This window comes from Lynx rufus, unplaced genomic scaffold (assembly GCF_022079265.1).
Source record: "Lynx rufus isolate CCGP_SWC_20201006 ecotype Redwood Valley unplaced genomic scaffold, mLynRuf1.p SCAF_7, whole genome shotgun sequence".
In the NCBI taxonomy this organism is placed as follows: Eukaryota; Metazoa; Chordata; class Mammalia; order Carnivora; family Felidae; genus Lynx; species Lynx rufus.
Window position 1 is genome coordinate 25,550,877 of NW_025814889.1, and position 22,624 is coordinate 25,573,500.

Consider the following 22,624-nt stretch of genomic DNA (forward strand, 5'->3'; position numbering starts at 1 on the left):
GGTATTTACACAAAAAATACAAAAACACTAATTCAAAGTGATATATGCATCCCTATGTTTACTGTAGCATCATTTACGATAGCCAAATTATGGAAGCAGCCCAAGTGTCCATCGACTGATGAATGGATAAAGGAGTAGTATATATACACAATGGAATATTATTCAGCCATAAAAAGAATAATATCTTGCTATTTGCAACATGAGAGTATAATGCTAAGTGAAATAAGTCAGAGAAAAATACCATATGATCTCACTCATATATGGAAATTAAGAAACAAAACAAATGAACAAAAGAAAAAAAGAAAGAGACAAACCAAGAAACAGACTTTTTTAAAAAAATTTTTAATGTTTATTTATTATTAAGAGACAGACACAGAGCGTGAGCAGGGGAGGGGTAGAGAGAGGGGAGACACAGAATCTGAAGTAGGCTCCAGGCCCTGAGCTGTCAGCACAGAGCCTGACGCGGGGTTCGAGCTCACGAACTGTGAGATCATGACCTGAGCGGAAGTCGGTCGCCTAACCAACTGAGCCACCCAGGCACCCCTACAGACTCTTAAGTATAGAGAACAAACTGATGGTTACCAAAGGGGAGGTGGGTGGGGGTGTGAGTGAAATAGGTGATGGAGATTAAGGAATGAACTTGTTGTGATGAGCACTGAGTAATGTATAGAAGTGTTGAATCACTATATTGTACTCCTGAAACTAATATAACACTGCATGTTAACTATACTGAAATTAAAATAAAGAACTCAATTAAAAATCAATTAGTAATCATCAAGAGACAAAAAGATGATTTATGACACAGTCACACAGTGATATGGGAAAACACATACTACTAACAAGACACACAGTGATAAAATATATATGAAAAGCATATATAGAAAAAAAAAACCCAACAACCTCAAGGTAGCTTCTCAAGCTGAGCTCAACCCCATCCCAGGGCTTTTGTGTTTGCTGCTCCTTGTCTGGTGTTCTTCCCTCAGGCTGTCCTCTTATCTCTCAGATCTTTGTTCAAATATTATCCTCTCAGAGACTACTGTCCTGTCTTCCACTTTCTCTTTCCTCTTTCCACTGCTGCTAATGTAACCACCTTCACTCACTCTCTTTCAATTGTGCAGTTTTTTTTTTTTAAGTTTATTTATTTTGAGAGAGACAGAGACAGCGCCAATGGGGGAGGGACAGGAGGGAGACAGAGAAAAACATGCAGTCTCTGCACTACCAGCAAAGAGCCTAATGCAGGGCTCGATCCCATGAAACCACGAGATCATGACCTGAGCCGAAACCAAGAGTTTGATGCTTAACTGACTGAGCCACCCAGGTACCCCTATAGTGCTAATTTCTTTATAGCATTTAGCACCATCTGAAATTGTTTAAGAGTTTAGAGTCTGTGTCCCACATACACAACAGAATGTAAGTTCCGAGAGAGCAGGAACTTTGCTTTGGGTATGCTATCCTTTCAGTGCCTACCACAAAAGATACTTGATTAATATTTGTGTAATGAATAAGGAATAAACAAATAACAATATAACTCTAACTAACATCTGCAGGGAAAAGATGAAGCTTGGGAGGTAGAAGGGGCCAGGAGGCAAATGCTTTAAATACCAGGTGAAGGAATTTAGGTTTGTTTTTTTTAAAATTTTTTTTTTTCAACGTTTATTTATTTTTGGGACAGAGAGAGACAGAGCATGAACGGGGGAGGGGCAGAGAGAGAGGGAGACACAGAATCGGAAGCAGGCTCCAGGCTCTGAGCCATCAGCCCAGAGCCCGACGCGGGGCTCGAACTCACGGACCGCGAGATCGTGACCTGGCTGAAGTCGGACGCTTAACCGACTGCGCCACCCAGGCGCCCCTAGGTTTGGTTTTTAAAGGCTGAGAAGTCCCTGACGGTTCCTTAGGCCAAGGAAACAACTCTATCAGATCTACAGTTTAGGAAACCAAATTTCAGTGCCATGCAGGAAGGTATGGAAGGGGACAGATGTGAGATGAGACCAAACAGGACCTGCTTCAATGGTCCAGGTAAAAGAAGACAGAACCTCAACTGAGGGCAGAGAGCAGGAGGACACATTCAAAAAACATTCAGAGGCAGTGGGTGTAGTTGGCAGATATGAGCAGACAAAAAGTAAACAAGAGCCAAAGGTCAAAAGAAATACACAAAACCATTTCTGACAAACATTTATCAGGTGCTAATGAACACCTCGTGCTTTTCAGAAAGATAAATACATCAGAAAAGTGTCTTCTAAGTCTGGCTGATGTTCTTCTCTCGAAGGTATCGTGGGTAACAACTAGTGTTCCTTGGTGTCTGAAACACCTGAGCCTAAGGCTCCAATAACCAAATCCAAAAAGAGTTATAATGGCTTTAGTGCTTGTATATCAGACATGTGGTTAGACCAGAATCACATTAACAGGGCTCCAAGGCTATCGAGTTTCAGGCTTCCTGTGAAGGAAGAGGACCTGACTGAACACAAATGAATCACAAATGCCAGGAAAGTGAGCAGAAGGAAGAAGGAACTACCAGAGACTACTGGCGTACGTTATGAGCTTCCTCTAATAATCAAATGGTGAAATAGCAAACTACACTTCAGCAGAGTGGATGTATGGCCCCACAATATATGGTACTCTGTATATGTCTATGTGAATGGTGTTCCCTAGGGTTGTGCAGGGTATATCCATACACAGTAGCCCTGAGTGCCTGGTCACACATATTGAAGAGTTGAATGAATGAGTGAATCAAAATCAAATTATATAGGAGATATATAGGAGAATCATAGTATAACAAGATTACAGGTGTGACTCATGGATCCAATCAACCATCTCAAGAAACTGCCAACTTAGACTGAAGGGGACAGAGATAGGATGAAATGAAGGAAGGTTTTCAGACCTCTGGGAGTCTATAGGATAGGCCAAAAGAGCTATCAAGCTGCAAATAATGAGGTGTTATTGTTTCCATAGCCAGGATTCATGGGCACCGAATTCAAAGTTAAAATTGCCACCCGACCACTTTGGCCTCCCCATGCCTCTAAATCAACAAGCAACGAAGGGAGTTACTGTGTTGGCTGGGGTGATCCCAATTACCAAGGGTAAATTGAACTGCTATTCCACAATGGAAGTAAAGAAGACTATATCTGGAAAACAGGAGATCCCTTAGGGCAGGTCTTAAGTATTACCATGCCCTGTGATTAAGGTCGATGGAAAACTACAACAGCCCAATCCAGGCAGGACTACTAATGGCCCAGACCCTCAGGAATGAAGGTTTGGGTTACCCCACCAGGTAAAGAACCACATCCAGCTAAAGTGCTTGCTGAGGGCAAAGGGAATATGGAATGAGGAATGAAAGAAGGTAGTTATAAATACCAGCTATGACCACATGACCAGTTACAGAATGAATATTATAATTGTCATGAATATTATTTTGTTAAAAATATGTGTGTATCTTTGTTTTCTTCTCTCTCTTATCCTCTTGTCATGTAACATGAGACATGATGACTTTATATCATGGCTTTTAAGAATGGCTGGCTTTATATCAGAGTATTTAAGTAACAGGATATCAAGAAGAGTAAATATCATCCAAGAACTCTGCTTCCTCTTCTGGGAAAAGGGTTAGTGTATTTTCAGTGGTACACTGGATAGTTGTATAGTATTAGGCAGGAATATGGCCTTGTTATTATCTTTCTACAGATCTTAAGCATGGTTTAAGGAGATGCATGAATGGGTACCAAGTTGACAAAGAGGGGACATGTTATAGCTAATGTTTATAAATCGACTGGATTAAGGGATACCCAGATATTTAGTCAAATGTTATTTTGCATATTTCTGTGAACGTGTTTTTTGGATGAGGATGATATTTAAATTGGTAGACTTTGAGTACAGCAGATTATTCTCCATAATGTTAGTGGGCTTCATCAAATCAGTTGAAGGCCTTAATAGAAAAAGGCTGACTTCCTCTGTGGAATTCTGCCAGCAGACTGCCTTGACCTCAAACTGCAGCTCCTTCCTGAGTCTCCAGCTTTCTAGGCTCCCCCATCAGAATGTGGACTTGCCAAGACACCACAATCACATGAGCCAATTCCTTAAATATATCTCCATATGTCTCCTCCCTCTACCTTTCTCATCCTGTTGCTTCTGGTTCTCTGGAGAACCCTTATACAATAGCTTTGGCCTATATGGGTTCTTCCCATTCTGGACTTTATATATACACACACACACACACACACTTAAATATATTTATGTCTCATATAAATATATTTATATATGTTTAATTTATATACAAGTTATTATTTCTATGTTTAAGTATATATTTGTATATATAATCTCTATATAATCTTGCCATTGTTCTTTTTATTTTTTAGACAAACAACCCAATTTTTTTAAGTTTATTTATTTATTTTGAGAGAGAGAGTGCACAGGAGGGGCAGAGAGAGAGAGAGAGAGAGAGAGAGAGAGAATCCCAAGCAGACTCTGTACTGTGACAGTGCAGAGTCCAATGTGGGGCTCGATCTCACAATCGTGAGACCATGACCAGGGCCAAAATCAAATCAGATGCTTAACTGACTGAGCCACCCAGGCACTGCTTGCTATTGTTCTTAAATTGTACTACATTTAAATCTTTTCTTCCTAATTAGACAAGAATTTGTTTCAGGACCAAGATCACAGCTGAAAACCCTTTGTCTTCTCCCTCATCAATTCACAGCACTTCTTAGGTGCTCAAAATAAGTTTGCTGAATCGAACTGAGAAACAAGAAGGATACTATACTAGAACTACCTAGGCTCTTAGAGAGAGAGAGAGAGAGAGAGAGAGAATTCTTCCCTAGGAAACAGAGAAAAACTTTGTTGATTGTACGAAGGTTTCTGCATGGGAAATTAATTACTGGGAATTTTAAGTCCTCCCAATATGCCTAGCCTTAGCCCTCCAGCTCCTCCTAGGGAAAAATTTGGCTCGGTAACTCATTACTGGTAACCTCATGGCTGTTTATATATAAATCCGTTTTACTTTTGCATCATTTGTGCACCCCAATTCTAAGGGAGGACACTGTTTCTGACTACCCAAGCATTCCCCCATCACTCTCAAATAAAATCTTTCCGTTGCCAGGCCACTTACATCATACTTTCAGGTTCTACTGCACAAGCACCAACTGCTTTTGTGACATTGACAAGAAGAGCTTGGTTTACTCCAACGAGGAGGTTCACGAGTGGTGGAATGCCACCACATTTCCGGACAAGGACGCGATTTTCATAGTCCTGACAACATTCTCCCAATGCACCAACCACATTCACAAGTACCTCTTCGGGCTGGTCAGTTAAAAGTCCCACCAAAGTTTCAATGGCTTTGTATTCCCGAAACCTAAATTCATCAAGAGAAGAAGAGGTGGGGGGGGGGAGGGGAGGAGAAACAGTATTACTATTGGTATAATTAGCTAATAACATTAAGAGCCCAAAATTACTAAATGCCAACTACATGCTCATACGGTCTATACAAAAACTCTATGATGCAGATACTACCATAATCCCCATTTTCAGAAAGCTAATTCGAAGCCTGGTAAATAGTAAAGCTGGTTTCCACTTCCAGCCATCCGCGCCATTAATCACTATACTGTATGGTCTCTAAGACAACTACCAACTTCTTCCAAATCAGAGTGTCAGCAATTCTACTATGCTATGGGTGTCTTCCCCATGTCACAGAGACTATTTTACATGAACAAAGCAAAATAAACCTATTTTGTGTTAAATAAGACATGTGAATTTCTTGTTAAAATCATCACAATGAGATAAGGAAGGTTGCCTCAGAATATCCACCACAGAGTGTGAGAATCCTAAAAATATATGAAGAGACAAATCTGAAGATTAAATCAGTTATAAAGTTTACAAATACTTTAAAATTCAATGAAATTATCTGACAGTGGCTACACAGCCCTTGAGCTGGCATTTAGCTGACTCATCTTGTTTAACTTTAGAAAAGCAAAAAGAATGGAACCACTTCCATCTCTAAAGATTCAGTGGGAATTCATCCCCTCACCTTGATAGGTCTCTGCAGGAGATCAGAGGTACTTGTCATTTAAATGGCTGCCCAGGAGCAAAAGAGCCCATTCACACAGATAAGATTATGTCAGCACATCCCTTAGCTTTACTAAGTGAGGCACAGAAAACCATAGCCAGGTGGTGGGATAGGAAGTAGAAGTCTTTCATTTCTAAAAATCCTTAATACTGCCAAATTAGTCTAGAACATAAATATATGGAAACTATACGAGTAGCATTATAATTGATTCTTTATTAAAATAACATTACGGGAATGTGTTTCAATGGGCATATTTTTTATGCATCTATACTTTTATTTAGAAACATTTATATCTTAATGAAAGATGTTTTAGTTGAAAGTTAAGAATACAGCTATTCCTCGATGGCCATATTTTTATTACAGAATATTGAATGTCTTCTCTTACTTGGTCACATTCTCTTTGCTGATGGAACATTTCCATATTGCCCCAGTGACAGCAGCCAACCGTTCTTTATTGTCCGTGTTATCGAGCAGACTGGCCAGGCGTTTAAGACCTCCGTGCAGTCTAACGAGATCACGGGTTTCCTTATCCTCAGCACACTACACACAAAAATCAAATCAGAGGCTCTCAGCGATCAAAGCATATCAAGCTTTCTGTAATTGCTAAAGAGGCTGCCATTTTAGTGGCGGTGAAACTTCTTTTCAAAGAGTATCATTTTCTGAAGGGGCCTCCAAGTAAAATCTAATTCTTCTCTGTACTGGCAGCTATCTGACACTGTCTCTTTTCCCTTACATAATTTTGGCCGTGTCTAGCAGTTTCTACATACTTAGAAATCCTGCCAAGCCAATTCTGAGGTAACCTGGGCTTCCACCAAGACAGAAACAGAGATTGGTTGGTTAGAAACCTAGAACACCACATGTGTGGACAGAGGATTTCTACAGTGATGCAACACACAGTCTTTGGAAAATGTAGCAGAGAAAACACGAGTGATACGGATTCAGTCAGAGCTTCAATGACCCCCAAAATCTAGGAGATGAGCATTTCCTCAACAGAGTTTCTATGCCCAGAGCAGTAAGTTATAGCAATAGCAACTGACATTATATTCACATATGTTTATCCACATGTTTGTGTCATCCTTTGAAACAAATACGTACTACATAGATGTTCCCAGCTGATCGTCCTTCCCAGGTTAAAGAGCAAAAAGATGATAAATTTAGTATAGATATGCTATCATCCTAAGTATACAGTTGGTCTCTGAGGCCATATGATACAGATGCATGTCATGGATCATCCATGAGGGCCACTAGAAGAAATCCTCATTGTAATGCACCACAAGGCACCTGTTAGGCTTTTCTTCTATTTATGACTTTTGCTTCTGGTTCAGTTCCAACTTTAGAAAAAATAATTACTATTTCTAACCAATCATTCATAGTTACTCAGATAAGGCTTATATCTGTAAGTCAAGCCTATATATCCTTGTTTTGAACTGAGTTGTGTTCCCTCAAAACTCACATATGTCAAAGTCCTAACCCCCGTACCTCAGAATGTAAGTTAAGGTCTTTAAAGAGGTAACGAAGGATAAATAAGGCCACTGAGGTGGGCTCTAATCCAATATGACTGATGTCATAAAATATAAGGACACAGAGGAAGGAACATGTGGAGACACAGGAAGAATGGTATGTGAACATGAAGACAGCCACCTACAAGCCAAGGAGAGAGTCCTCAGAAAGCACCAATGCTGCGGACACCTTGATCTCAAACTTCTAGCTTCCAGAACTATAAGGTAATAAATATCTGTTATTTAACAGGCCACCATATGGTATTTTGTTTTGGTATTTTGTTTTGTTCTAGCAAACTAATACCATCCTCTACTGACATGAACCCCTTTTTCTGACTCTGACTTTTTGGCATACTCTCACTGTGCACATTTTATTATCTATCTATCTACCTACCTACCTACCTACCTACCTACCTACCTACCTATCTTTACATGTTTATTTTTGACAGAGAAAGTACAAGTGCGGAAGGGCAGAGAGAGACAGGGAGACACAGAATCCAAAACAGGCTCCTGGCTCTGAGCTATCAGTGCAGAGCCCAATGTGGGGCTCAAACCCACAAACTGTGAGATCGTAACCTGAACGGAAGTTGGACACTTAACCGACTGAGCCACCCAGGTGCCCCAATATGCACATTTTAAATGCATTCCTCTAGGAAATGGACTCTGATTTCTCGGATAGGTAGAAGCTGGCATGGCCAGCAACCAGCCATCTACTAATTGTTCGAAGCCATCTTTACTTCTAATCTGTTTTCTGGTATACTATAAAATGTATAGCTCACAAAAAGTTAACAAAGGTTAAAGTAAATTAATAAAAAGATAAAACAGGAATACACACACACACACACACACACACACACACCCGCAAGCTCACACTCATTCATCCATCCATTTTGTCTTGGTAGAAGATAAATTTCTCAACTACTATGTTTGAATAGGGTGCCTGTAAAATAATGTAAAGGCACCATGTATATATTTTCCTATTTTACACTAAGTAATTTGTTTTAGGAGAGAAAGACATGTAAGTGGCTTCTAGAAATGTAAATAATCAAGACATGTTGGTGCAGGTTTCTCTCTCACATATACAGGCCATCTGTCATTAGCACAGGACAGTGGTTCTCAGACCTATGTGTACAGGAAAATCCCTAAAGCCTTCTTGTTAAAAATGTTGATTCCTGAGTCCTGACACCAGAGAATGAGAGCCCATGTTTAGAAACACCACCTTAACTACATGGAGAAGAAGACCACAGCTGCCCACAGAGTCTCCCGCACCTGGTAGATGGCCATGGCACAGTGTTCCTGCAATTGTTCGTTCTCACTATTTAGGTTCTTCACCAGATTTTCAATGATCCTTTCTGCTTTGATCGCAGCTCGGTAGTTTTCCTAGGAACACAAATTTAAATATTTATGTGTGTAAGACACGAATATTAAGTACCTATCTATACTTACTAATAATTATGCCAAACAAACTTTCTTAATAAACACTAAAGTCCAAAGTTAACACAACTATATAAGAAGAGAATTTAGTCAACATTTTCAAAAATACATCACACGGGTACCAATTTAATTAATGTTCTGTTAGTTTCATCTTCTTTAATAGACTGCTGACTTCTCAAAAAAAATCCTTAGCAGTCATGATAACCTTGAAAATTATTTTTCAACTAAAGAAAGTCAAGGTAAATGAAAGCAAGGGAAGCAGAGCTGGCTTGAGTACCTCTGATGCACATTCTTGCAATGTCCCTACCACTGGAATTAGCATGTTTTCATGAGATGTCTTCAGTAAGCGAGCCAACAAAGGAATGCCCCCAGCTTTACGAATGGCTTCTTTATTTGTGTAACTCTTACTGCAGCTCCACAATGCCAGAGCCCCACAGCGAGCCACTTCCACGTCTCTGGCATCATACAGACTCGATTGAGCCGGTTCTGCTGAACTCTTTCCACAGTCGAGTAGAGCGACCTACAAGAATAGGTGAATATGATGTACATGGGAATCTTGAAAATAAAACAACATATCCCTCAATAGCTACAGGGTTGCTACCAAGATAATCTCCATCAAAAATAAGAATCCTTTACTGGGCACTTGGGTAGTTCAGTTAAGTTTCAGACTCTTGATTTCAGCTCATGTCGTGATCTCACAGTTCATGAGTTCGAGCCCCACATTGGGCTTCATGCTGACAGTTCAGAGCTGCTTGAGATTCTCTCTTTGCCCCTCCCCCTCTCACGTGTGTATGCTCTCTCTCAAAATAAAATAAACTTAAAAAACAATAAGAATACTTTTACAAATTAACTTTCATACTACACAAGAAAAACAAAGAAACAAAACCCTTCAAAACATCTTCCTCCAAATTTGGGAGTGTTTACATTTCCTTTCTATAAGAAATTTAATCTCACCAAGATTGTATTTTCTTAACATAGCTATAATATATGCATTAGGAAGATTTGTAAACTACATCCTCAGTCCTGGTATCTCAGAAAACTAGAGTCCCTAAAGCCATTAGAAATTTCTGTGAGAACTGAATGGCTTGTATATTCTTAAAACCATGCGACCTCTTTGGAGGACATGGCTCCCCACCTGAGCTACCAAAACCAACCAATCCACATGGCACAGCTGCCAGGATCATTTCTTTCCTTTCTTTTCTTCTTTTCCTTCCTTCCTTCCTTCCTTCCTTCCTTCCTTCCTTCCTTCCTTCCTTCCTCCCTCCCTCCCTCCCTTCCTTTTGCAATAACTAAAGTAACTAAAGACTTTAAGGGAAAGGCAATTTATATAGATAAGCAGTAGCTTATCTATATAAGTAAGGGTGCTCCAGAGGAAGTGAAGCCAGGGCACCCAGGGTTATCTCTACCCTGTGTGTGTCTAGTTCATTCTTCTCTCTGCAGGCCAGATTCCATGGATATGTCCACATAATCATGACCACCATTTTGAGTTTAGTAAAGAGTAGTCCAGACTAAGTAGAGTCTCTGATTCCTAATTCCAAATTCCTGGTAGAGACATCTGTGGGACTGGCTTGAGTCAAGTGGACACTCATGGCCTAACTAGTTACAGCCCAAGGAAGGACATTCAGATGGCTTTTCATTCTAAATTTTTTTTTTAACGTTTATTTATTTTTGAGACAGAGAGAGACAGAGCATGAACGGGGGAGGGTCAGAGAGAGGGAGACACAGAATCTGAAACAGGCTCCAGGCTCTGAGCTGTCAGCACAGAGCCCCACGCGGGGCTCAAACTCACAAACTGTGAGATTGTGACCTGAGCCGAAGTCGGACGCTTAACCGACTGAGCCACCCAGGCGCCCCAGATGGCTTTTCATTCTAAAACAATGTGATGAACAGAGAGCAGACAGCTTGAAAACATGTGTCCCCAACAGTTATTCCCTTAGTATCTATAAATAATCTAAACTCTTCAGAATCTTGGATAAGGCCCTGTGTGACCACCACTGTCCCTCACTTTCACCTCCTACTACCCAGCCCATCTCATCTTAGGTCTAGCCACATTAGCCACTTGCGGTTTCCAAATACTCTGTTGTTTTCCAGTTCTGGGCTTTTATCAACACAGCTTCATCTTCCTGAACTGCCTTTCCCTGGTGTGTCTGCATGACAAATACCTACTCGCTTTTCAAGACTGAGCAAAGGTTGGGTACCTGGATGGCTCAGTCAGCTAAGCATCTGACTCGATTTCAGCTCAGGTCTTGATCTCACAGTTCATGAGATCAAACCCTGTGTCAGGCTGTGCATTGACAGTGTAGAGCCTGCCTGAGATTCTCTCTCTCCCTCTCTCTCTCAAAATAAAAAAACATTTTAAAAATTAAAAAAAAAAAGACTCAGCAAAGGCAACATCTCCTTTAGGAAGGACAGCAGAGAGTTGACATCTTAGTGGCAGAGGGTGAGCTGATGACGATGTCAGCAGTACTCACCAGTTTGGTGATGCCCCCGTAGCGTCTCACTGCCTGTCGGGCTCTTCTAAACTTGGCAACATTTGCGATTGTCTCAGCTGCCAAACATTTCAGACTCTTATGTGGAGAATCAAGTGTATTAACCATAACTGGTAAGCCCCCAAGGTCAACAATATTACGTCTGATTTGAGGATTATGACTGATTTCCTTCAGGATTTTTAATGAACCAATCTAAATGAGAAAAAGTAGTTAGAGGTGAAAATAAGTGTTTAACCAGCACAAGTTTTTTAAAAATTCCAAGTCTACTTAAAATCCTTCCCAAGTGAAGTTTTTTAAGTAAATACTTTCTATTCCCGGGTGTTACACGCATGTTCCTTATTGTCCCTCAATTATATAAACAAACATTCATCATTTAAGAAGCACATACTGATGGAAAGGAACCAGAAGATAAAGGAGAAAGGCAGAGATGCGAAGAGCAGCTAACAGTACAAGGAGCAAGTTATCAGTGATAAAAGCAGACAAAGACAAGAAGTAGGCAGAAGTAGCAGGCACCTATTGGTAAAAAGAGAAGCACGAGAAGTTGTTTAGAAGGTTTGTCACCCATGTCAGGTAAGCCACTCACTTTACATTTGACTTCATCTGTATCAAGCAAATTTATTAAAACTTCAAGGCCTCCAACATCCCTGATTGCCAACTGGCAGGTCTCTTGCGCTAAGTTGAAATCCTTCATTGAACACAGTGCGATCACTGTAGCTGTCTGATTTCCTCCCTATGAAGACACAATGCCATAGAAAGGTTAAATAAGGTCATGCTTCCATGGAAATTTACTTAATGGTTATGATTCCATGAACTGGGAAATGTGTCTCCCCCTACACGGCACATTAAATTTTTTTAAGTTCTCTGAGTGGGTTATAATTTGTTAAATGAATCGTGTAGAGCTGAAGCATGAAAAAGCTTTACAGAGTATCATAAAACATTATTCCAATTAAGAGTCAACATTTAAAGGTGGTCTGTCTGCTTTAAACAGCTATGACATTAGGCGGTATTAGTACATTAAATAGAGTCAAGGGGCAAGCCTTGAGAGATCGACTGAGGAATGTAAGTTTTATGTAGAGGTAATAGGCAGTCCCTATAAGTTCTTGAATAGAGTACTGTGCAATCCAAACTGTGCCTGAAAATTATTCTTACAGATGTATGTGGAACAGTCTGGAACAGTCTTTCTGGAGAAAGGGAAACCCTGTGGGAAGCAGTATAACAGTCATGCTGGGACCGTGGTAGGTCGGGGAAGGGCTGTGGGGTGGGGAGTAAGGAGGCAATTCCATTAAGAACTGGAGATGACTCAGTGGGTTGATGAAGGAGAAAAAAAGAAGCCTTCAGTATCATGGGCAAAATATTGGCCCAACGTAGAGAATCATGCAATCAACGTCTGCTTAGTTGATCACCAAATGTAAAGGGTAGTGGGGAACTGTTCCTTTAAGGTAAAACAATCTGGGATATTAAACAACAAAGTAATGATTGATCAGTGAAACAAACCTGCCAGGAAATTATCATCAGAATTCACTGCAGGAATTCTTAGGCAATGTCCACTGATCGTTACTGCTTTGAAAATCATCTGAAGGACACAGCATAGTACCTATTACTTCTCCTGCTATTAAGACTAGGTGGTAAATAAGAGTTCCAGTATAAGTGCTGAAATAGTTTGTAGGAGCAATATTTCTAACAGAGCAAATAACAAAAGCAATATTTCTAACAGAGGTAAGAATTGACATTTTTGTAAAGTGTGCTCATGAAAGATGGCTTTGGATCTCTACTTCAAAACATAGTACCAATGGCCTCAAATAAACCTTTCTTTCCTTTTTGAGGAAAGACACCTACAAATTATGTTTATTCTCATTTGCTAATTATTACTTTATATTGCTACATCTATTATATATAAATGTACAGAGATATAGTCTATACACACTTAGCACAAAAATGGAAATTATATTCAAGCAGCCCAAGCCCCTCCTTCTATCACATATGTAAAACCTCTTGTGAATTCAGGAAAATGTATTACTTTTAAAATAAGAAGCTGAAATAGAACTATAAGAACTTAAGCATCCAAAAGGTGGAAAGGTTGAGAATTCAGCCTTTCCTCTTACCCTTCCAGAAAACTCCCTCTACATCTCTAAAATAGTTATGAACCACTATCCTGTGTTGACATCACTGTCATTGTCTGCTTTTCATACTAATTTTCTTTCTGGGTAATCCAGGCTGTCCACTATATTCAAGATCAAGTTTACCATGACAAAAGCCTTCATTTTATTATTTATATTTAAAACAGTAAGTTTTGTTCTTACAGCTCCTAATGTCTTTTTCTTGATATCAAGAGAAATTTTAACACCACCAATTTTCCTAAAGTTGGTTTGAAATATAAAGCAGTACATCCTTCATTTATTACTTTCAGTTTTATAATCTCCCTTGTTTGGGGGCACAGGACACCCCCTCCCCCCCCACACACACACAAGCACTTAAAAACAGAAGCCAGGTATTTCATAAACCATAAAGAATAATCTAAATGCTAACCATAATTAAAGAAAATACTACAGAAAAAAAGCATTAAAAAAAGAGACAGAGAGAGAGAGAGGGAGAAAATTAATTTTAAAAGGCTCTTTTGTTGAATTTAAATGGTTAAAAAAAGAAAGCTCCCCTGGGATGGATACCTGAAGGAACAGAGCTGGGCTCCCACATTAAAAGTTTGCAAATGCAAACCAAGAGCTTCAGATAGAGTTCTTTAGGCAGTGGCTTCAGACCCCAGCATAGCTTGAAAGCAAGAAGACGTCAAACAGCATGTCATACCTCAGTCAAGCCAAGGGAGTCCACCCACACCCATCAGACTCTGAAGGAGAAAGTGCCGTCCCAGCATTCTCAGTTGTGCGTGATCAAGGACCTTCTTCACTGCTATTCTTGCACTGTGTTTTCTTTGGTAGTATTTTCCTACTTATACATTCAGCACAATCATTGTTTCCTATGTCACTTCAAGGTTTCTTACTTTTTCTCTTCTAGATTATTCCTACCTTTTGTGCTTTATTTCATTATATACATTGTAACCAGTGACATAAAATTTTTAAAGGGCCATGTCATTTCAGCAGATGCCCAGAAAGGTAAGATGTTATATTTTTCTGAATTATCTCTAAGCCAATTGTGAAGCCAAAGGATGGAAAATTTACATTTATCATGAGGAAGTTAGATCCTTCTAGAAAAAAAAATTCTGTAAATCATCAGCTTTTTCTGAAAATCTGGAAACATATTCATAGGCTTGAGAGATTTTTTTAGAACAGTTTTATATTAGGGAAAGTTAGTTTTTCCACATTTCAGGATTCAGTTCTACTCTTGTAGACCACACTCCCCAAAGGATTATAAATCTTTCAGAATGAATACCAGAGGAAAGGAGCCAAAATATTCAACATACAGAGCCGCAAATGTTAGCCAATTGCTATTCTTTAAATACCAGCTATGTCAAAGGATTTTCAAATGTTTGTTCTACTTTGACCAGATGCCATAAACATCTTACTAAGGAGAAGCAGTGCAAATATGCTTGTTTTTCAATTAAATCTCCCCGGAGAATGTAATTAGTTGCCAATACTTATTTTCACATTTTATCACGTATTTGCATTTGTAAAGTTTTAAGAGCTGGAGAAAACATAGTAAAATATTATTTTACTAGCTTCTGAAGGGTTTTGAAGAATGCTTCCAATAAGCTTTTCCACTTCTTAAATTAAGGCAAGTCTTTTGCTGGTTGTCTTCCTGCCCCTGCTTCTCCTCAGACATCTCCAGGCTCAGTGTGCCTTCCGATACTTTGTGGCTCGTGTTCCTTTCTATGACCAGGAAGCATTTGTTTCTTGTTACAATCACGTTTCAAACAGGCAAAAGTTGAATGAATGTTGCTTTCCCTCGTTTTTCTCAAAATTTCTTTTGGAAGGACAAGATCAATACAGGACACGTTTCTAAATAATGTTTCTCGTGGTTTTAAATAGAACTTTTGAAATAAAGTAGTATTACCTTATCTGGTCTATAGAGTAATATCTACCTCCAACCCCCTTACTGCTGATAACAGAGAAATAAACATTTACTGAGTTGAGATGAAGAATGTATTTGAGACTAGATTAGGGGGCAAGCTATCTCTGGTCATTTTTTTATTCTTGCATTAAAAAAATTTGCACACTTACTTTTCACCAAGTTCGAGGCCAGGCATTAGAGACATCCTAGTAAACAAAAACAGACATGGTCTTTGCCTCGTGGAGCTCATCAAATGTAGTAGAGAAGATTTTAATTTCTGAAGCCCATTCAAATAAACGAAAACTTGAAGTGCTATGCAAACTTGCAGTCAAGGACTCTGACTGGGCGGGGACAACAGGGGAGGTCTCCCTGAGGAATGTATGTCTGGATTGAAGTGTGGACAGAGTGGGAGACCTTCCCTGGTGAAGGAGGAGGGAAGTGATGAAAGGCACGCCAGTCGGAGGAATCAGTATTTGCAAAGGTCAATGGAGAAGCAGAACACGGCCTAACGAAGGCCAGTGTGGCTGAGACCCAGAGAGTGGGTGGTAGATGGTCCAAGATGAGCTGAAAAACTAGGTGGGCAAAGGCACCTGCCGGACCCATAGGCCAGGCTGAATATTTTAATCATTACTCTAAGACTGATAGGAAATATTGAAGGGTTATTGTTTTAGGGAAGGCAGAGAGGACCAACATGAACTGAGTACATTTTTAGATCATTCTGGCTGAAGAGGCCCCTGGCTAGACAGGGCAAGTGGGACACGTGGAGAGCAGCTCTCCAGAGAAGAGCTAACCGGGATGGAGAGCTCAAGGTGACTCATCATGTGTCATAAAGACTTCAAATAAACTGGCTCAGAAAAGGAGACTATAAAACTAGTAGACGAAACTCTGATGGGCTCCATGCTCACAGGGCCACCATTTGGAGCTTACTGTCCGAGTCCCACATGATGACCGGAAGAGAAGGCAGGCAGAGGCACAATCAGGAGTGGAGGCTCCTCTTCTGTTCCCTACTGTCTGCAATCAAGGGGCAGTGGATGAGACCCAGTGAGGTGACACAGCCATCACACGGCTATCCAGCTGGCTTTCAATGTTCTCGGCATTTTTGCCTCCGAACATGCTGCTCAGAGAGCAAGAAAAGTGAAGCTGTGCCAGTGACTGTTTATTAATGATGACAGAGGGCCTGGCATCCAGCACAGAGGTTGGCCTACATATACTCTCATCTCCCAGGCTCAGGAACGGGAAAAACTCAATGCTCAAAGAGAGTGGCATATGACTATGTTAAGTCAAGGTAGTAAAGTATATTGCTTTGCTTTCTGTTTACTTGCAAACCTATTTTATCCTGATGATTCAGCACTCATAAACCTGAGACTCAAGAGAGGAGACTCAAGAGATCTCCAAGAAAGAAAATAAGAAAATACTGTTCCAGAAGAAAAAAGAAATTAGACTCAGATTTTTGTATTACAAGCTTGCTGAGAATTTTTATTAGGAATGGGTAAGGAACAATACAAGCATTCCCTACGCATTCCTTTTAAATACCCATGGAACATTTACAGACATAGACAATCTGCTGGAATGCCCTAGTCACTGCAGTGAGGAAAAATCTGCAGCAAATATAACTGCATTCCTAAAAAGATTCAGAAGAATACACTGAATAATTATGATAATTAATAAAAAATAGCTCAGTAGAGAGACCAGATATAAGGGCAGCATTCAAAAATTAGTAACTCCTCATACACTAAGAATAACAAATCAAAATGTGTAATTTGAAAAATGTTCCCATGAAGGGGCGCCTGGGTGGCTTAGTCGGTGAAGCCTCTGACTTTGGCTCAGGTCATGATCTCTCAGTTCATGGGTTCAAGCCCCATGTCGGGCTCTGTGCTGACAGCTCAGAGCCTGGAGCCTACTTTGGATTCTATGTCCTCCTCTCTCTCTGCCCCTCCCCTGCTTGTGCTCTCTCTCACTCTCAAAAATAAATAAACGTTACAAATTTTTTAAATTGTATCCATTTGTCAGTTGATGCACATTTAGGCTCTTTCCATAATTTGGCTATTGTTGAAAGTGCTGCTATAAACATTGGGGTACATGTGCCCCTAGCATCAGCATTCCTATATCCCTTGGTATTATGCTAAGTGAAATAAGTCAGGCAGAGAAAGACAGATACCATACGTTGTCACTCACATGTGGATCCTGAGAAACTTAACAGAAGACCATGGAGGAGGGGAAGGGGAAAAAAAAAGTTACAGAGAGGGAGGGAGGCAAACCATAAGAAACTCTTAAATACTGAGAACAAACTGAGGGTTGATGGAGGTGAGGGCGAGGGGAAAGTGGGTGATGGGCATTGAGGAGGGCAACTGTTGGGATGAGCACTGGGTTATTGTATGGAAACCAATTTGACAATAAATTATATTAAAAAATAAAAAGTAAATAAAAAAATAAAAAAATTTTTTAAATGTTCCCATGCTAGTATTAGCAAAATAATAATAACAAAAATATCTAGGAGCAAATTTCACAAGAAATATGTTGAAAATATATGGAAAAGAAGCTACTAAGTTTTAATACAATTCACAAAAATTTAAAAATAAATGAATGGCCATACTATGTTCCTGAATAGGATAACTCAATTTTACTAAAAACTGCAAACCCGCAACTATATGGTTAATTAATCTTTGACAAAGCAGGAAAGAATATCCAATGGAAAAAACACAGTCTCTTCAACAAATGGTATTGGGAAAACTGGAGAACTAAATGTAAAAAAATGAAACTCGGCCACTTTTTTACACCAGACACAAAAATAAATTCAAAATAGATGACAGACCTAGATGTGAGACAGAAAACCATTAAAATCCTAGAGGATAGGGGCGACTGGGTGGCGCAGTCGGTTAAGCATCCGACTTCAGCCAGGTCACGATCTCGCGGTCTGTGAGTTCGAGCCCCGCGTCGGGCTCTGGGCTGATGGCTCAGAGCCTGGAGCCTGTTTCCGATTCTGTGTCTCCCTCTCTCTCTGCCCCTCCCCCGTTCATGCTCTGTCTCTCTCTGTCCCAAAAATAAATAAAAAAAATGTTGAAAAAAAAATTAAAAAAAAAAATCCTAGAGGATAACATAGGTAGTAACCTCTTTGACATTGGCTGTAACAGTTACTTACTAGAGAGATCTCCTGAAGCAAACGAAATAAAAGCAAAAATAAAAGAGGGACTTAATTAAAAAAAAAAAGTTTCTGCACAGTGAAGAAAACAATCAACCAAACTAAAAGGTAACCTACTGAATGGAAGAAGATTTTTACAAATGACATATCTGATAAAGGGTTAGTATCTGTCCAAAATATATAAAGAATGTATAAACTCAACACCCAGAAAACAAACAACCTAATTTAAAAATGGACAGAAAATACGAACAGATATTTCTCCAAAGACGACATATAGATGGCCAATAGACACATGAAAAGATGCTCAAAATCACTCAGCATCGGGGAAATACAAATCAAAATTACAATGAGACATTACCTCACACCTGTCAGAATGGCTAAAATTAACAACACAGGAAACAAGAGGTGTTGGCAAGGATGTGGAGAATGGGGAACATTCTTACACTCTTGGAGGCAATGCAAACTGGTGCAGCCACTGTGCAAAACAGTATGGAGGCTCCTCAAAAAGTTAAAAATAGAACTACCTTACGAGCCAGCAATTGCACTACTAGGTATTTACCCAAAGGATATAAAAACACTAATTCAAAGGGATATATGCACCCTGAAGTTTATAGCAGCATTATCAACAATACCCAAATTATGGAAAGAGCCCAAATGTCCATCAACTGATGAATGGATAAAGAAGATGTGGTATGTGTTATCAGAGAAAAACAAATACCATATGATTTCACTCATATGTGGGATTTAAGAAACAAAACAAATGAACATAGAGGGTAAAAAGGAGAGGAAAACCAAGAAACAGACTCTTAACTATAGAGATCAAACTAATGGCTACCAGAGGGGGTGGGGGGGTTAGATGGATTAACTAGGTGATGAGAATTAAGGAGGGCACTTGTGATGAGCACCACGTGTTGTATATGTGTTGAATCACTAAGTTCTACACCTGAAACTAATATTACACTGTCATTAACTGAAATTTAAATAAAAACTTGAAAAAATTGCAATTTATCCAAAAGTAATTTGTACATTCATGTAGACCAACCAAAATCCCCAACAGCATTTTTAAGTTTTTTTAAACTTGATTTTCAGTTTTTCTAAAAATGATCTGGAATGGAAAATATGCAAGAAGTAGTTTTAAAATTTTTAAGAAAACTCTCTGGCCAATCAAATATTAAAATATATGAAAGTTACAGTAATTAAAATAGCATGGAACTGGCATGGGCGCATCCAAATAACTCAATGTAATAGTGAAAGATCCAGAAACAAATTCTCACATATGAGATGACTATTCAATAAAGACAGCATGTCAGATCATTAGAAGAAAGAGTAGATGAACCAATAATCTGTGTTGATACAACTGACAATCCATCAAAGAAAAAAAAATTAGATCCCTACCTCACACTATACATAAAGTGAAATCCAGTTGGGATCAAGATCTGAACATTTTTTTAAGCTATAAAACTATCAGAAGGAAATAGAAAAAAATTCTGTTCTCTTGGAATGGCTTCAGAAAAACCTTCCCAGCTCCTAAGACACAAAACTCTTAAGTCAGGAAAGAAACAGTCAAAGTATTTATTAATGTACACTTTTAAAGTTTCCAAACAAAAGAGCAGATAAAAAGACATGACAGAGAGAAAATATTCACAAATAATATAACAAAGGACTAATTTTCATTAATAATCAAAAGACAACCACAGGAAAATAGGCAAGGTATCTAATCCAATTGCGTTTAGACTCATGAAAATATTTACCAACCTCATTAGTGATCAGGAATATGCAAATTCACACAACATACATTCTCCCATCCCGATTAGAATTGGCCAAAATAAAACATAAAAAGAGACTGTAGATTAGTGAGAATTTGTACCAACGAATATTATTTTTAGGTAAACTATTTTAATACCCTGTAAAGATTTTAAAGACAATCGATGCCTAGACCCCACTTCAGAACAATCTGTTTAAAACCTCCATGAATGGTACCTGGGCATCAGGGCCCTTGTTTTGTTTTGTTTTTTTTAGGAACCTGGCTGATTTCATTCTGTTTGGCATATTACTAATTGAGTGTAAATTGACATTTGCTTTGTGTCAGGAACTATCAAAAACTTTTTCATAGGGGCGCCTGGGTGGCGCAGTCGGTTAAGCGTCCGACTTCAGCCAGGTCACGATCTCGCGGTCCGTGAGTTCGAGCCCCGCGTCAGGCTCTGGGCTGATGGCTCAGAGCCTGGAGCCTGTTTCTGATTCTGTGTCTCCCTCTCTCTCTGCCCCTCCCCAATTCATGCTCTGTCTCTCTCTGTCCCCAAAATAAATAAACGTTGAAAAAAAAAAAATTAAAAAAAAAAAAAACTTTTTCATATAATCCAAGCTTGGTTGATTTATTACTTCTCTTGAAATTTAAAAAATTTCAATGCAGTACCTCTCAAACTTTCCTGGGCATATATTCTTTCTTGTTTAAAATAGCTTTATTGAGGAGGAAATCATATGCAAAAACACTGTACATGTTTAACGTACACAATTTCATGAGTTTGGGCATATGCATACACCCGTGAAGCCATCACCACAATCAAGGTAACAGACACATCCGTCACCTCCAAAAGTTTTCTCATGCCTCCTCCCTTTTTGTGGCATTAACACTTACCATAGGATCAAATACTCTTTTACATTTTTTTAAATGCACAATACAGTATTGTTAACTATCAGCACTATGTCGTAGGGCTCTCTAGAGCTTTTTCATTTTGTGAAACTAGAATTTTATACCCATTAAACAACACCTCCACCTTAGAACTATTGAAATTTTAAATGTACATAGTCTTTGACCCAAGCAATTCCACATCAAAAAGACTCTATCCTACAGAAACAGTATACATATCCAAAGAATACGTAAAAATATTTGTTTCAGCAACACTGTAATAATAAAAATTGACATGGGGGACAAGGGAAAAAGTTACCAGTAAGGGAGCTGGTATGTAAATTATTGATACATACATATAATAAGATGCTATGTGGTAATTAAAAGGACTGTGGCAGATATGGAAGATCACCAAGAAAACATGAAATATAAAAAGCAAAATATAGAGCAATATAGTATGACTTCATTTTGTGTATAAAAATTATATATGTGTGTGTGTACGTATATATATATATATATATATATATACGTGTATGTGTGTGTGTGTATATATATATATATATATATGAAACATCTGGAAAAGGTCTTTCCCTTTTATTCTTTGGCATGGCTTAAATATTCACCAAGGGTATGTGTTAATGGGTTATTTTTATAAGATTTTAATATTATTTTTTAATGTTTATTTATTTTGAGAAAGAGAGAGCACTAGCAGGGGAGGGGCAGAGAGAGAGGGAGAGAGAGAATCCCAAGTGGGCTCTATGTCATCAGCACAGAGCCTGACTCAGGGCTCAATCCCATGACCGTGAGATCATGTCCTGAGCCAAAACCAAGAGTGAGATGTTCAACTGACTGGGCCACCCAGGAGCCCCCATAAGATTTTAACACTTTAAGTACCGAAGGGAGATAAGGAAGGACTAGAAGAGGAACACAGGCTTCAGCCATATGTGTCACAGAAATATCAGGAGGCCACACCTACCAGAGAGCAGGGGTGGGTAAAGGGGCGCAGCCCTTGCCAGTGGGAAGAGCAAAGGCTAGTGGACCAAAATGGACCTGGGCTTTAATGTTTCTCCTACAAATATGCAATTTCTAAAAATGAGTACAACAGAAGTGTATACATGCAAAATGAAAGATCACTTATACCAAATCTGGTACCTTTTACTCCTTACCCCTTACATTTATAAATTCTTCAGTGTGCAAACTTCTATAATAGGACATGACTATGTGGTTTTAGAATAAAAATCAAAGCAGTCTAGGGGCACCTGGGTGGCTCAGTCAGTTAAGCATCCGACTTTGGTTCAGGTCATGATCTCGCGGTTTTTGGGTTCGAGCCCTGCATTGGGCTCTGTGCTGACAGCTCAGAGCCTGGAGCCTGCTTCAGATTCTGTGTCT

At 39.2% G+C, this 22,624-nt stretch overlaps 1 protein-coding gene across 1 annotated transcript in view; it reads right to left on the reverse strand.

Moving 5' to 3' along the window:
• The window catches only part of ODAD2 (outer dynein arm docking complex subunit 2), a 131,002-nt gene that overhangs the window by 70,544 nt on the left and 37,834 nt on the right, over positions 1–22,624 (reverse strand). Inside the window, exons 10-15 of the mRNA XM_047067293.1 lie at positions 12,055–12,201; positions 11,454–11,663; positions 9,260–9,502; positions 8,818–8,928; positions 6,435–6,589; positions 5,096–5,338 (exon numbers count right to left, since the gene is read on the reverse strand). Of these exons, the coding sequence (XP_046923249.1) occupies positions 5,096–5,338; positions 6,435–6,589; positions 8,818–8,928; positions 9,260–9,502; positions 11,454–11,663; positions 12,055–12,201 (1,109 nt within the window). The remainder of the gene's footprint in view (positions 1–5,095; positions 5,339–6,434; positions 6,590–8,817; positions 8,929–9,259; positions 9,503–11,453; positions 11,664–12,054; positions 12,202–22,624) is intronic.